Here is a 16554-nt window from a genome sequence, read left to right on the forward strand (position 1 = left end):
GCAGACGTCACGTCTCCTCCAGAACTCGTTCCCAGACTGAGACTCTGCCCCGTTAAACACTAGCTCCCCGACCTGCTGACGCTGGGCTGCTCTCTGTCGCTCTGGCCGCAACTCCTCTGGGGACCTCCTGTTGGTGGAATCGGAGAGTACTTGTCCTTTTGTGGTCGGCTCGTTCCACTCAGGATAGTGTCCTTGGGGCCCGTCCACACCGTGGCCTGGGTCGGAATTTCCGTCCTTTTTAAGGTGAATACTCACAGCCCGTCGTCTCTGTCAGCGGATGCCTGGCTTCCACCTCTTGGCAGCGGTGGAAATGCCGCCGCGAACGTGGGTGTGGAAATGCATCTCTTCAAGTCTCTGCTTTCAGTTCCCTGAGGCTCGTCCAGAGGCAGAAGCGCTGGGTCCATGGCCGCTCTGTTTAGTTTTGAGGAGCCACCGTACTGTTTTCCACAAAGATGGTACCACTTACTTTCCCTCCAACAGAGCCCAGGGGTTCCAAGTTCACCACATCGTCGCCAGCAGGGAGTTTTGTCCTTCCTCCTTTTTAAATAACAGCCATCCTGATGGCTATGGACATACATTTCTATATTGCAGAAACCTTTCCTTTTTTCTCTGTGTCGCATGCACACACTCTTGTGTGTGGGAGAGAGAACAGGAGAGATTATCGTGACACCTGGATGCGGGCTTCACTTCCAGACCTATTGTATGTATGCATTATATTGAGACAGACAAAATCTTCAAAAATTGTTTGCAGCTTTCTTTTCTACTGAAGAGACTTTAAAGCAGCCGTGTAAGTTGATTCTTTCATCCCACCAGATATTAGCATTTCACATTCAGCAATTTCGGACAATCTTTTCGCACACTGAGTGTCTTTTCCCCTTAAACACTGTGATTTCTCTCTTAGCCAGAAAATCGCTCTGCAGCTGCCTTGGCAGAAGGTGGTGGTTTACCTGGAACGTTCTTGAAGAGCATAGCTCTCTTAGGAATGAAAAGTTTCAAAAGCACCACAGCTGAAAATGCTCCTGCATTGTCATGAATTGTGGAAACTGAACGTGTGTTTTTTTCTACAGGGCCAGCCAGGGCCAGTGGGCCCCCAAGGATACACCGGGCCCCCCGGGTTACAAGGATTCCCAGGACTGCAGGGCCGCAAAGGTGACAAGGGCGAGAGGGGGGCTCCCGGGATCACAGGACCGAAAGGAGACGTGGTACGTGCAGGACCTGGGGGCTTCTCTCCTCGTGGGCACGGCGGGCGCTCCTGGGCTGCGCTAAGTCCCTTTGCTTCTTTGCAGGGAGCAAGAGGCGTCTCTGGATTCCCGGGGGCCGATGGAATTCCCGTAAGTTCTCCTGAGATTAGAATTTTCTAACACAGTGTGCGCATGCGAGCCGCCGTGTGTGACTTACAGACACGCGTCTAACTAGACCTCCTTTCTTGCCTAGAACAAAAAACCCTTGTGGGACCGCACGTGCGTGTCCTCCCCCCGCAGTCCGGTGAACCGTGGGACACATCGTTTCCTGCGTAAACGTGGTTTTGGACTTGGCTTCAGCGTTGAGGCTGCTTTGCTAAAACTGGACAGGGTTTGGTCATAAAAAGCTGCAGAGCTGCCCAGACACGCTGTCAAGAGCCGGTCTTAACATTTCTTTTGAATTCCAAAACCACCTGAATATAAAGCGGTCCAGCCAAGAGCGAGGCTGCCCTGAAGCCGGTGCAGCTCCTCAAATTCCTGGGAGTAGCCACACTCACATGGGGAGACGAGAAGGCGTGCTTTGTCCCTGAGAAAATCTCAAGATGCAATAAAATCTGTTTTTCTAACCTACTTTACTTTACTTCTTGTGGCATAAGAAAATAAACAAAGCAGCCTGACTCATAGCCGTCTTCACGGGATCCAGGAGCAAATTTCCCAGGGCTGGCTTCCTGCAGATCCGGCCTCCAGGATGCTTGTCTGTCTCACACTCAGACCTGCACCATCCGTCCATCCTCACTCAAAGACATCTGCCTCGGGGACTGGACACGCATGCAGACGTCCGCCCTTGACCTACACACTCCTTGTTTGCACAGTGCTCACACACACACACACACACACACGCAGGATCCCGGGCAGGTCTTCAGCTCTGCATTCAAGGAGACGTTGGCCGCAGAAGGCGGCAGTCAGAGCTGGAGAAAGGGAGCCACGCTAAAGACGTGAGAGCCACGTGGCTGGTGATCCTCAGTGTCACCTGGGGTGGGGGATGGGCACAGACACATCAGGGACAGCAGGCAGCTGTGAACAAATAAGGAAATAACTGTCACATGAGTCAGAACCTCGAGACATTGGCGGAGCTGAAGAATCCGCAGATTTCAAGGGTTAAACAAATGACGAAGGCAGTTTCCTACCAACTGCCTCAAACGAAATTGCCCAAGTTGTTCAACTGCGCTTTTGGGAGAGTTCCTGGTGGCTCAGCAGGTTAAAGATCCAGCGTTGTCACTGCTGTGGCTGGGGTCGCCTCTGTGGCACGGGTTGTAGCCCTGGCCTGGGCACTTGCGCATGCCGCAGGCACGGCCCAAGGAAAAGCACAAACGGCTTCTTTGGTCTCTTTGGACCGTTCCTCAGAGTGGCCTTCTGGAAGTTAAAGTATGAACTGGAGTGACATTACCAAAAAATATTGTAACTAATCTGTATCATGCTTTAATTCATTTTCCCACCTCGTACTCATTTAATTTCAGAAGCAAATATTTTGCAAATTAGGGAGGAAGTAAGCAGCCTGTGGAGGCCTGATTGGAGTGAATGGATCACTGGTCATTTTCTGCAGACTCTCAGGCTGTTACAGATAGCCTTAGCCACAGAATTCTGATAAATATGCCACAGGGAGTTAACTCAGATGCCACCTGCTCTAAGTGGCTGGTGAATGTAGAGTTTGAGGGGTCCTGGTAGTTTTAGCTGTTGAGAAATTGTCTATAAAAAGGAATGTGCCCCAAGAAAATATTAGAATTGTATCCTACAGAAATGTCTTTAATTAAATGTTGAATAAGAGGTGGGTCTGGCTCAATATAATTGAAATGTTTCTTTAAAGAACAATTTCTTTTTTTTCCTTTTCTAGGTCTGCTCCTGCAGCATATGGAGGTTCCCAAGCTAGGGGTCTAATTGGAGCTGTAGCCACCCGCCTACACCACAGCCACAGCAACACAGAATCCAAGCCGCGTCTGCAACCTACACCAGAGCTCACGGCAACGCCGGATCCTTAACCCACTGAGTGAGGCCAAGGATCGAACCCGCAACCTCATGGTTCCTAGCCGGATTCGTTAACCACTGAGCCACGACGGGAACTCCAGAGAACAATTTCGAACGAAGAGCCTGTTGCACACGATTTCAGAGGACTTAGATCGAGGCCAAGGGGGTCAGAAAGACCAGCCGCAGAGAGAGAACTCGGAAGGAGAAGGGCTCAGCGGCACACTGTAAGGAGCGCATCTCGGAGCCCTTGTGATCTCAGGGAGAACACCCACAGAGCCTGGGCCGGGTTTCTTTGGCTGAGTTCAACAGTCAGCTTTAGAGGCCCCTAAAAAAGAAGGCTTTACTTCCAAGACCAAAAAACAGCTGGCCCTCCCAGAGCCAGGGTGACTGAGTCGGTGATGCACAGAGCCAGTCGGGATTTCTCTCATCCCCCAGAGCTTAGACTGAAAACCCTAACAGATCTCTCTTCCCCGAGGGCAACAGGTAAACAATGGCCCTGAACCGCGGAGGCAAAGAGATGTGCCAGCAAAAGGAAACTTCTCCTTTTCCGGATGTATTTCTTACCACCACTCAGGGCACAGCACTCCATGCAGGGCTTGTTATGCCCCTAAAACTTCCCAGAGGTCTCCTAGTAAATCTAGAAGGCAGCTGACCAACCTCAAAGCGCACTCTGGAATATGTATTTGGTCTGTTATCAAGAAATCCAAAATGTTAAGCAACTTACCCGATGAGAAAGCACACATCCTAAGGTCTGCTGGGTAAAGAAACCGCAAAACAGGCCGTGGTCTCGTCCGTTAGGTCCTAGGTTGTGAACCCCACCCCTCGATGTCTCCAGAACCGGGTTAATGCAGCCGAGATGCCCACAGACCCAGCCTGACCCCTCGTTATTCGAAAGACACAGGGAAACAAACCCGACTAGTGTCCTTGAAGAGGCAGGTACCATCCCTGGCCTGGCCTGGAAACTTCCACATGCCGCACGTGCGGCCCTAAAAAGCAAAAAAGGAAGAAAGACAGACACGTGGTCACGCTGCCTGCCCTCACGCCGCCACCTGACATCTCAGCACACCGGACTCGCTTCCTATTCATGTTAAAATCGAAACAGTCGCGTCCCCGGAGAAATGGAATGGGGAGATCATTCTTCTGCCTGCAGCAAAGCCACCGATGAACTCTCGCTGCAGGCGTGAGGCTCTCCCGTCCAGGCTGTGGGTCTGTCCACCTCCATCCGGAATGTGGTCGGGCACATCTGACCCTTGTTATCCCCAAGCAGCAGCTGCTTCTAGAATGTTCTCTAGAATTTTTATACCCACCCTCTCCTGTCCCTGCTAAAACAGCCTCGCTGTGGCCCAGTGACGCAGGGCCGGAGGAACCGTTCCCAGGACGGGTGGCCTCGTGCCAAGAGAACTCTGTCTCGAAGGCCCCTCTCCTGCTTCAAACGACACCTGACTGCCTTCGGGCCCATAGTTCCTCACTCACTCTCTGGCTTGTTTTGCGTTGCCCTGGCCTTGGCCAAAGACGTTTCTTGTGAGAAGATTCGAAGCCGTTTCATCACAGTTACAGGCGACTGAGCGCCCGTGGGCTGGAAACTGACCCACTCTGTCTATTTCCAGGGACATCCTGGGCAAGGCGGGCCCAGAGGACGGCCTGGCAGTGACGGCTGCAATGGGACTGTGGGCGACACGGGCTACGCGGGACCTGTCGGCCCTGACGGCTTCCTCGGGCCTCCCGTGAGTATGCGCACGGCTGCGGCCCCAGAGTCTGGGTGGCAGAAGTGGGAGATGGAAGGCCCTGCAGACGGCTTTTTAGGGAAAGTGTCTGCAGGAAACTCGGGGGTGGGGGCTGTTGACAGCAGCCGGGGGGCAGGCGGGGCGGGCACGTGGGAAGTGGCAGCCCCCATCCCCGGTCAGGGTGGGGATGCAGCCCACCTCCCACCGAGATTGCCTTGCGGGCCGGAGCCGGCTGTTCCGGAGCCAGACAACTGCCTTCCCGTCATCGTTCCCACGTCAGGTGGGAAAGCCCTGAGTTCGGTTGGCACGCTTCCCTCCTGTGGTTCCCTTTCTCCCAGTGCTCCGCCTCGGATAGCAGGGCACAGAAGTGAGAAGTGAACCAGGATCTTAAAAAGCCTAAACCTGGACCCAGTTTGCTTTTGGTCATGATCCCTCGTGGCCGCTGCGGCCCTTCGTGACCTAAGGACCTGCAAGGTGGGCTTTGCTTTCCCTGGTGGGAGAACATTCAGGTGAAGATCCACTTTGTGGCCTCATGTAGTTTTCAGGGTCTTTCCAAGGAGCCTCGGAATAGTTCTCGGTTCTGTATAGCGACCCTCTTCCCACCAATATGTTGCAAATTCAGGGTCAAATTAACATTTTGGAGGCCAGACTTTTTATTCAGAAAAACCTTCTCGGAGGGCAGTCGTAACATCCTTCACTGCGTTTCCACGAAGCAGATCAGCTTCTGGTCACACTCGCAGCCCCCTTCACTGGCTGCTTTTTCACGTGACCCGAGTTTTCAGTAGGGCTGCACTGTGTTCTATTCTAATAGCGCCCTGTTGGTTATCCAGACATACAGCCATCCCTTTAAAGCGCTGGTTTTGGCATCCCCGTCGTGGCTCAGAGGAAATGAATCTCACAAGCACCCATGAGGACGCAGGTTTGATCCCTGGCCTCGATCGGTGGCTTAAGGATCCGGTGTTGCCGTGAGCTGTGGTGTAGGTCGCAGACACAGTTCAGATCTGGCGCCCTGTGGCTGTGGCATAAGGCAGTGGCTGCAGCTCTGATTCGACCCCGAGCCTGGGAACCTCCATATGCCGTGGGTGCAGCCCTAAAAAGCAAAAATAAAATTTTTTTAAACTTTGCTTTTATAGGCAGGTATTGAAAACCACGTGTACGTGTACACCTGTGTGTATGTGCGCATTGTGTGTACAAGACACAATTCCATTTTTAAAGGGTGACCCAGTATCTCGCCCACAAACGGTACTTCAGATGTATGTGTGGCTCTTTTCAGGCACACTCACCAAAGAGAACAGACTAGTGTCACTGCAAAGAAAAGGAGCAGGTCGGTGGAGGAGAGGGTGTGTTTTCTGAACGTTCACGTGGGTTTGGAGCCGGTTTAAACCCTGTGGAGTATCTCCTCCGGAGCTTTAAGGAAGGTGCTCTTGGGCAGACATGGAAGTAAAACTCTCACCTCACGGTGGGGCCGGGCTGGTGTTAGAACAGCTGGACGCTGGGTTCCCTTGCGGCGCAGCGGCTTAAGGAGCCGGCATCGTCACTGCAGTGGCTCCGGTCGCGGATGCAGCACGGGTTCAGTCCTTGGCCTGGGAACTTGTGTGTGCCGCCGGCCACTGCCTGTGAGGGTGACGTGTCATCATCCAAAGGATAGGCACTGCGCTGAGCGCTGACGGACGGTTTCCTTCTTCTTCCTTCCGTGGTGTATGTGCTCGTGCAGGGACCCCAAGGACCCAAAGGGCAGAAAGGCGAGCCCTACGCTCTGTCTCGCGAGGACCGCGACAAGTACAGGGTGAGTGGGCAGAGGTGGGGCATGACCCAGCTCCGCAGGGTGAACCCTGAGTGCAGAGAGTGATGGAATAACCCGGAATCCCTGCTGACTTACAAACCGCCTTCATTCCAGTCGTGACTGGGGTGGAATCACAACATGACACACATAATTAATGCTGCTGTCTGGCATTTACCAGAGTCCGAAAGACAGGGAGTCCTAAGTCTTCATCACAAGGAGAAGAAATTCCTCTAGTCCTTTAATGTTCTGTCTAAGATGACGGATGTTCACTAATTTATCGTGGTGACTGTTTCATGATGTGTCTGCATCAAATCGTGATGCTGCACCTGGAGCTCATGAAGCGCTGGGTACCACACCTCAGTGAAACTGGAAGAAGCATCTTTTAAGAAATCATCTTATTGCCCTCAGGCTGTTTCCAGTCCGACACTAACTGGGGGGCCCTCCCCATGTCCGCAGCACTCCAGATGGCTGGTAACTAACATCGCCGAGTCCCGAGACAGCAGATAGGCTTCACACGCTTGTTTCTTATATCCTGTTTATTGCAGTAAAATGTAACGAAATCTACAGGTGGCAAAGCTAGAACTCTTAAAATTATTTCTTCCCAACAGGGGGAACCTGGCGAGCCCGGACTGGTCGGTTTCCAGGTAAGCGTCCTCTTTCTTAGAGGACAGTCCGAGCAAAACTGAAAGACCTCGGGACCCCACACCGGTCTGCCCACACTAACAGCCCGCTCTGCTCACCTGTCCGTAGGGGCCTCCTGGCCGCCCTGGGCCTGTGGGGCAGATGGGTCCGGTTGGAGCTCCAGGAAGACCGGTGAGTACCAAGTTCACGTGCTCCCCCTAGACATTGTCAAGGGCTCGCTAAAGATGCAGCTCCCTCCCCTGCAGGCGCTGCTGGGAGCCTCCCAGTACAGCCCGAGGCTTGGGGTCACCAGGACCAGAGAGGTTGCCCCTGTACACGGTGTTGCCATCAAGGCTGAGGCTGAGGCCTCAAAAGCTGTGGTCCCAGACCACTGCCAACCAGCTCAGGTGTTGGCTTGGTGCCGGCCAGCTGCCCTTCCACTCCTGCACGAGCTCTCCCGACCCCACCCTGACCCGCTGACAAGGGGTGTTATTGCTGGAAAAGCGCACCAGAGTCCAGCAGGTCAGTGAGGAAGAAACGGACTCGGCTGGACATACGCCATAGGGCAGGCGTGCCACCCCGGGCGCGGCCGTCATAACAGGTGAGCTGTTGGACATCAGTTGGCAAAGTGGCTGAGTGCCCACCTGGGTGGCACGCAGCAGGTGTCCCTCCTCCTGCAGATCCAGTAACAGAGTGAGCGGGAGTGTCCACTGTGGCGCAGTGGAAACGAATCCGACTGGCATCTGGGGTACGGGTTCAATCCCTGGCCTCGCTCAGTGGGTCAGGGATCCAGCGTTGCCATGAGCTGTGGTAGAGGTTGCAGATGAGGCTCGGATCCCTTGTTACTATGACTGTGGTGGAGGCCAGCACCTGCATCTCCGATTCAACCCTAGCCTGGGAACTTCCATATGCTGTGGGTGCGGCCCTAAAAAAAAAGAGAAGAAAAAAAAAATAGAGTGAGCTGTGACAGGACAAATCCTTGGATGAAGGAGGGCCTGTTTCAAGTGGGGGGTGGGGAGGAGCGTGGCTGGGGCCTGGCAGCTCAGGCTCCCACAGCCTCAGGGCCGCAAGGTGCTCTGACCACTGCAGAGTGTCCGACTCCCTCCTTCCCCACTTTTCCCATTACTAAGACAAGCAGGCCTCGCATTACTCCAGGACAGCGCTTGGCTATAGGAGAGAGAGCCATTCTCAGAGCAAACCATTGCTCAAGACTGGGGCAGCTGTCGGGGAGGCTGTGGCCCCAGTTGCTCGACAGACTGTGAGACACAGCAGACACTCGTGTGTCTGAGCGCTTCGGCCGCACCTGCAGTTGGGGGTGGGAACCTCGTGCGTTTCCTTCAGCCTGTCGATAATAATATGAGTCATCACTGATCATGTTTCTACAAATCAGTTCCCCAGGGGCCGTGGAAGTCATTTTCCAGGCAGCACACCTGGCGAGGCCCTTAGAGCAGGTGCATCTCTCCGGCTGAGAGATCCGGGGGCACGGAGTAGGATGAGGCTTAGGAGACACGCTGCTCCGCTCATTTTCCCGCACAGCTGTCAGCTCCTCGCGGCGTGCGTCCCGCGGGGTCTGGGGCTCAGGCTTTAAGCACACAGTCAGGGAGATAGGAGACGCCAGGTGGTACCTGCTGGGTCCATAGCCAAGGTCACAGCTTCAAGGGCTTCGTATCAACCTGTAAAAGCTGCCCCCCGCCAACACACACATCCCCCCGTCCTGTCCACTTACTTGTATTCAGCACAAATGGCTCCTCTAAAGCATTTTTTTTTTTTTTTTTTGGTCTTTTTGGCATTTCTTGGGCCGCTTCCGCGGCATATGGAGGTTCCCAGGCTAGGGGTCGAATCGGAGCTGTAGCCACCAGCCTACGCCAGAGCCACAGCAACGCGGGATCCGAGCTGCGTCTGCAACCTACACCAGAGCTCACAGCAACGCCGGATCGTTAACCCACTGAGCAAGGGCAGGGACCGAACCCGCAACCTCATGGTTCCTAGTCGGATTCGTTAACCACTGCGCCACGAGGGGAACTCCTAAAGCATTTTTAAAACTTTTGTCCCAAGTGTGGCATTGACACTGAAAGCTTTGCATGAAGACAGGTGGACTTAAAAGTGATCCTGGCAGGTGGACTTAAAAGTGTCCGTGAACACTTGCCGAGCCACCAGCAAACCGTACTAGCTGGTGTCTGGCGGGGAGCCGCAGAGGCGCAGGGAAAAGCGGTCTCTGCAGTGAGCGGGCCTGGGACCCCACAGAGTGATCAGAGAAGGACACGGGTCACGTCAAAAGCCTGAACCCAGAAAAGCAAAGCAGAAACAGCTGTGCGTGGACCGCTGGCAGGTCCTGAGAACCGGGCCTGACCCCTGCCCTCTCCCCGCCAGCCCGCCCTCCCTGCCGACACAGACCCGCTAGAAGCCTCTCCACATGCTAAATACACAGAGAGGCTTTCCCAGCGCTTTCTAGCAGATGGTATCTGGGGCCTGGGGTAAAGAAAACAGGTTACAGATTTCTTTGTTTTTGTGCAGGGACCTCCGGGACCCCCTGGACCAAAAGGCCAGCCGGTGAGTGGGGCGTGGGGGGAGGGGGTCCGGGTTTGCCCACATCCTCCCTGACGGCAGCAGCACTATGTGTATCTCCTGTGAGGGCCGTTTTGTGGGGGTTTAGACTTCATGTTATAAACTCCAGGGATCAACCCGGCGGTGCAGCTGGACACCGCTGCCCAAGCGCGTGGACGCGCTCAACGGCTCGTTGTTTGCAAACCCCGTAGCATTCCTGTGGTCCCCGGAAAACCCAGCTGGTGCGTGTGTGACTAGAAGCGTAGACCAAACAAACTGGGGACAGCCCGTTCAGACCCACACGTGTCCGCTGACAGGCAGGGACAGGATGGAGCTGGCTATGTCAGGGCGCTGCGGGCGTCCTCTGTCCCGGATGTGGGCAGGTTGTCCCAGAGTGTGAGGTCAGCCACGGGAGACGTGGGTGTGCAGGGACTTTCAAGCCAGGCTCGGGCCCAAAGCTCTTCTGTGTTCATCGGAGAAAGGGAACTCAGTTGGCTGGAGCACCGCAAAGGAGGTGGCTCGTTGGGAACTTGGAGGCAGAAGTGGGGTTTCATGTGACCTGGGAAAGTTGGATAAGTGTCCAGGACATACAGCGGGAGGTGGGTGAGGGACGTATTTGAGTCCAAACGCAGCATGAGTCAGAAATGCTGGGCTACCATTACAAGCATTTGACACCCATTCTGTGGCCTGCCCAGGGCCCATTCCCATGCCCGCCCGCGGAAACCCCACCTCTGTGACCGCCTGGGGGCCCTGGCTGTCAGCACCCCGGCCCAGCTCCCATCACCTCTGACCCGGCTTCCGGCTGCGGCTGGAGCTCGTTAAGGCTGCTGCCCCCGCCCCTCGGCCAGGCTCCCCACTGTCTGGCAGCCCCAGCAGGCTGGGAACCGCCCGGAGCCACGGGGAGCGGATGTAGGACTGGGCGGCCGAGCCCAAGGTCACCTCAGATCCCCACTTGGCTGCAGCACAGAGAACCCTCACCCTCCGTCAGGTCACTTCCTGGTGACATGGTCACCGGCTCAGGAGTCAGGGGGTCCTCGGGGCCCAAGCGGGTCACGTCCTCATGGAGCCTGGCTGCGTGTCTGGGCTTTGATTTCAGCTCCCAGCCAGGTGGAGGAGCGGCAGAGAACAATTCATCAAAACCTCGTTGTTATTTGCAGAAACTCTCTGGGTGTTGGAGGGGCGTGGTGGAGAGATCAGACAGGGCCCCACGGGTCCTGTGTCTGGGTGGAAATGTAGAGGCCCTGGGGACCAGGCAAAGTTGCTGGAAAATCAGAAAATAGGGGACTTTAGCAACACAGGGGACATGTCATAGAGCTGCTCACATGGCTCACTTCAGGCCACACGTGGCTGCTCCACTTGTGAAACTATTCGATACTCGTCAGGTTGCCAGCCACGCTTTCTTTCTTAAGCAAAAAGGAAGATTAAAAGTTTGGCTAGGAGTTTCCACCGTGGCGCAGCAGTAAAGACTGCGACTGCAGTGGTCGGGTCGCTGAGAAGCAGGGGTTCCATCCCCAGCCCAGCGCAGCGCTGCCACAGCTGCCGCTCAGATTTGATCCCTGGCCCAGGAACTTCCATACACTGTGGGTGCAGCCATTAAAAAAAAATGGCTACACCATCAAACACCATCCCTAAAATCATTAAAAGAGTAGGAAATCTTTATTCGAAATTAGGATTATTCTACCAAAATGAGAAAGTCTGAGGCCAAGGAAAGTATGGAGTCATTTACAGTCAACTTTCTGGCCATCGGGATTTTTGAAGAATAAAATATATTCCAAAGCAAACAGCAGAGTTCTTCCCATCGTGGCTCAGTGGTAATGACCCAACTAGTGTCCATGAGGACTCGGGTCCGCTCCCTGGCCTTGCTCAGTGCGTTAAGGATCCGGCGTTGCCGTGAGCTGTGGTGTAGGTTGCAGACCCGGCTGGGATCCTGCGTTGCTGTGGCTCTGGCGCAGGCCTGGCGTTGAATGCTGAGGTTGTGGCCCTAAAAAAAAAAAAAAAAAAAAAAGCTAGCAAAGTGTTCCCTAGGGTGACAGGGGAACTTAGTCCACTGTTCTTGAGGTTTTGCTTAAAGTATAGAATACGCTTTTCTTAAAAGCACATCTGTATTAAAAGACTAGTATATCATTTTTGAACCCCAGCATTTTCATCATTAAGGTTGAATGTCAGTGAATGCTCAGAACACACTGTAAGGTGCCACTTCCTGCAAGTGACACAGCTTCTTTATTTTCTCTTCTTCCTATCATGTGATATCTGGGCTCAAACTTTTAGTACACAGTTTATATATGGAAATAGCAAAAAAAAAAAAAAGACATTAATTTTCTTTTAATGTCAATTAGTTCCTAGAAGCTGAAGCCAGAATATCATCAAAGATAGTTGTCTAGTAATGTTGCACGTGGATAGGTCTTAGGTTTCTTTTTCTTAAAAAGAAAAAAAAAGTATTTCATAGTGACTATTGACTTTTTAAAACTTACAAAAGCTATTTCTCTTTCAGGGCAACAGAGGACTTGGTTTTTACGGAGAAAAAGGTGAAAAGGTAAAGGAAATGTAATAGATTGGATTAGGAAATAGATCGCTTTATGTTTTGTGCTATTATTTCTTCTTAATTTTATTGCAGTATAGTTGGTTTATAAAGTTATCGTTTTTCCTCTGTACAGCAAAGTGAATCAGTTATACGTATGCATCTATCCATTCCCATATAAATTACACAGAAGAGTGAGTGAATTTCCCTGTGCTACACAGCAAGTCCTCAGTAACCACCCATTCCATGTACCATCGTGCCATCCCAAGCCCCCAGTCCCTCCCTCCCTCACCTTTCCCCTTCACATCACTTTTTTAGATTCCACATATAAGTGCTATCACATGATATTTATCTTTGTCTGGCTTACTGCACTTAGTATGATAATCTCTAGGTCCATCCATGGTGCTGCAAATGGCATTCTTTCATTCTTTTTCATGGCTGAGTAATATTCCATTGTATACATGTACCACATCTCCTTTATCCACTCCTCTGTGGATGGACATTTAGGCTGCTTCTATGTCTTTGGCTATTGTAAACAGATCGTTGGAGTGCACATGTCTTTTCAAATTACTATTTTCTTGGGAGTTCCTGTCGTGGCTCAGTGGTAACGGACCCGACTAGCATCCATGAAGATGCAGGTTCGCTCCCTGGCCTTGCTCAGTGGCTCAGGGATCCGGCGTTGCTGTGAGCTGTGGTGTAGGTCGCAAACTCGGCTCAGATCTGCCATTGCTGTGGCTGTGGTGTAGGCCAGCGGCTATAGCTCCCATTCAGCAACTAGCCTGGGAATTTCCATATGCCATAGGTGTGACCCTAATAAGAAAAAAAAAAAAAAAGGATTTTTTTTCTTTGCATTAGTTCCATAGGAAAAAAATCACAAAAGGAAAACACGGAAACATCCAAATACATAAAAACTGAAACTCTTGTACAGTGGAATATAACAAAATAGTAGAGATAATGAAGAAAAAAGAAAAATTCGCAAAGAAATCATTGGGCAGAAGGGAGACTAGTCCCATTAGATAGAAGGAGAATGAAGTTAATGCCTATAAGCTACAAGCATCCAAGAAAACTATCAGGGACCCAGCAGGTAAAGGGCAGGTGAGCAGTTTCAGGTCTTTGGGGTGCAGTGTCAGCAGACCCTCAGGACGGACTGTGACGAGTGCCCCTCTCCAGCGGACACATGATCTCGATGTGCTCCTGCTCAGATTAGGTGACACCCAGGCTCAGATTTGCATTATAGAGTTTATGTGTGAAAACAGCAAGAGAAAGGCACTAACTTCCGTTTTGTGTCAGTTAGTTCTCGACGGCACAATCGGCGTATTGTGCAGGGAGAGCTGTCCGATCACGTTGCAGATCGAAGGTGTCACCACCTGTGTATCACGTAGAAACGTCTTTCTCCGTTTTCGATAAAAATGCAAATCCAAGCAAGCCTGAGATCCTATATTTATTGAAGATGCTGCTCTTTATTATGTGTATATTTTTAAAGCTTTATCTGGTGTAGTTGTGGTGAAATTGGAGTGGTCTTTCATTTCTTACATCTTAGTACCAGTCTTAGAAAACAGTAGAGGGAGTTCCCATCGTGGCTCAGTGGAAACGAATCTGACTAGCATCCATGAGGACACAGGTTCGATCCCTGGTCTTGCTCAGTAGGTTAAGGATCTGGTCTTGCCGTGAGCTGTGGTGTAAGTGGCAAATGTGGCTTCTGATCCCACGTTGCTGTGGCTGTGGTGTAGACTGGAAGCTACAGCTCCAATTCGACCCCTAGCCTGGGAACCTCCACATGCCTCAGGTGCGGCCCTAGAAAAGACAGGAAAATAAACAAACAAAAAGAAGAGAGCAGTAGAGGAACACATAGCAAAAACCAACAAGACCTTTTGCCTCCAGACCCAGTAAGGTCCTTGTGTGGAAACTCACTGTAAAGAGAGAGTCCACAGAAGCAAGTGCAGCCCTAAACTGGGAACCGCCTAAGCCACCTGCCCGCATAAATTCCAGGCGAGTGTTCATGCAACAGGAAGCAAGCCACTTTACATTACAGTCATTTTATTTTACACGGGATTTTTCTCTCATGTTGTGATTATAACGCTGAAGAACTGGTGTACGTGTAACAAGTAATAGCAAAGATAAAAGAGCAGTTTGCGGGAGTTCCTGTCGTGGCGCAGTGGTTAACGAATCCTACTAGGAACCATGAGGTTGCGGGTTCGGTCCCTGCCCTTGCTCAGTGGGTTAACGATCCGGCGTTGCCGTGAGCTGTGGTGTAGGTCGAAGACACGGCTCGGATCCAGCATTGCTGTGGCTGTGGTGTAGGCAGGTGGCTACAGCTCCAATTAGACCCCTAGCCTGGGAACCTCCATATGCCGCAGGAGCGGCCCCAGAAAAGACAAAAAAAAAAAAAAGAGCAGTTTGCGGGGGGATTGTGCCTGTGTTCACCCTTGCCCGTGGCTTTTCACTTTGAAGACGAGGCTGCTTTGCTCCCCATCCGCAGGGTGACGTGGGACAGCCAGGACCCAATGGGATCCCATCAGACAACCATCACCCCATCATAGGACCCACCAGGGAAACCATCTACCTGGATCAGTATAAGGTAAAGCAGGGTCAGCACAACGGATGCGTTGGACTTAGAACAAGGAGACGGAGAAAGACAACGTCCTTTTGGCTTATTCACACAGTCACGTTCAGATGGAAAAGCCCTCACGGCCAAACTGCCCTGTTACACCGGAAGGGCATTATTCACGGTCACACAGGTGTTCACAGGCCATCCTTGTGAACAACCACGATGAATTTGAAACAACGTGAGACTATTTTCAAAAAAATCTCAGGTCTGTCTCTAGTAAGGACATTGGTTAGTGGTCGGAGCACCGCTCAACGCCAAGATAGGACCATCTGAACAAAGGGTTGTATTTGGCAAAATACAACGGACTTTTACTCTTTGCCAGCATGGAGCACCACTGGGGGATCTTTTGGATTAAAGTCAGTTTTCTGACTCATCATTTCTGTTGATATTCTGTGTGAGTAAAAATTGACTCTCAGAATTAACAAAAATTACCCCCCTGCTCTGCCACGCACGGTCTCGGACAGACCCCTCTCACCCTTCCTATCTTCGGTTGACCTCATGCAATACTGCCCTCGTGGAGCTGCAGAGTGGGGACCAGCGTGAAACACGCCACATGAGGTCATGGAAACAAAAGTAAAAGCCCCAAACGTAGCACGAGATCCCTGTCTCTCAAGTATCTGATGGGATGCAGGTGCCGGGTCGTGGGTGGGAGAGGGGAGGCTGGGCCATAGCCACGGGGGAAACCAGTCCGGGCAGCTGTGGCTGTTAGGAGCCACCTGACCACTGACAAAAGTGGTCTGGGAGGTGGCTGGCGCGAGGCTAGATGAGGTGGCTCCATGGGGAAGAGGCAGTTACATGCCAGCTGCGTCTCGAGCAGCACATCCCTGGTCAGCCAGGCAGGAGGGCCTGTCTCCACAGCCATCAGCGTGGGTCCAGGAGGGACTCTGGCCCCTGGGGGTGACCTGACCATCAGCCAGGCAGGGCCTCTGTCCAGCTTCAGGGCAGGAACCCAGGGTGGAGTGAGGCCAGAGCAGGTCGGCCCCCGGTGGGAGCACTCAAGCACGTGAGTCCCACGTCCTTAATCTTCTGCAGCCAAGAGGGGATGGGGCCGGCCGGCCTGCAGGGGGCAGTCTTGGGCTGCAGGGGCCCCGGGAGCTGGCCCAGGGGTGATGGGCGTGGACCAGCTGGTCACCACATTCCTTTCCCCATCTTAGACCAAGAGAAGTGGGAAAGCTCCATCACATAACGTTAACACTGCTTCCCAAAGCCACGCTTGCTAAGGGTTTTTTCGTATGTTCCCAATGGGCCTGTTCCTCGGAGGACGCCCCTAAAAATCTGTCCCTCGGACAGGTATCTCCTCAGGCCCCCGCCTGGGCAGGCGCTCCCCGCCGCTGCGGGGCCAAAGGAAACTGCACAGGGGGAGAGACAGCCTTGCAGTCACATCGAAATACCAGGCAGTTTGGTTCCTGTGTGGAAAATTGGGGCGAAATAGCACGTTTCCCCTTGAATTTTGAAGCTGCAAAATTTAGGAGTCATTTCCTTCGACTCGTCTGTAATCATTGTTTAGAGTTTTATGAAATACGTTTGGCCTCCTCCCATAAAGCCGGGTGGAT

At 52.6% G+C, this 16554-nt stretch overlaps 1 protein-coding gene across 4 annotated transcripts in view; it reads left to right on the top strand.

Annotated features, from left to right (window-relative positions):
* Nucleotides 1–16554, top strand: part of COL4A2 (collagen type IV alpha 2 chain) — a 164985-nt gene that overhangs the window by 102544 nt on the left and 45887 nt on the right. For all 4 annotated transcript variants that reach the window (XR_014819956.1, XR_014819955.1, XM_021065909.2 and 1 more), the window contains exons 5-13: nt 1068–1202; nt 1287–1331; nt 4811–4927; nt 6642–6713; nt 7319–7354; nt 7461–7523; nt 9846–9881; nt 12367–12408; nt 14873–14971. Coding sequence is in view for 2 of the 4 variants with exons in the window: in XM_021065909.2 (XP_020921568.1) it covers nt 1068–1202; nt 1287–1331; nt 4811–4927; nt 6642–6713; nt 7319–7354; nt 7461–7523; nt 9846–9881; nt 12367–12408; nt 14873–14971 (645 nt within the window). In the remaining 2 variants the exon portion in view is untranslated. The remainder of the gene's footprint in view (nt 1–1067; nt 1203–1286; nt 1332–4810; nt 4928–6641; nt 6714–7318; nt 7355–7460; nt 7524–9845; nt 9882–12366; nt 12409–14872; nt 14972–16554) is intronic.

Source organism: Sus scrofa, chromosome 11, assembly GCF_054392235.1.
Source record: "Sus scrofa isolate SSC_HxYL_T2T_F1_AM1 chromosome 11, Sscrofa_HxYL_maternal_Yorkshire_Landrace_v2.0, whole genome shotgun sequence".
Taxonomy (NCBI): Eukaryota; Metazoa; Chordata; class Mammalia; order Artiodactyla; family Suidae; genus Sus; species Sus scrofa.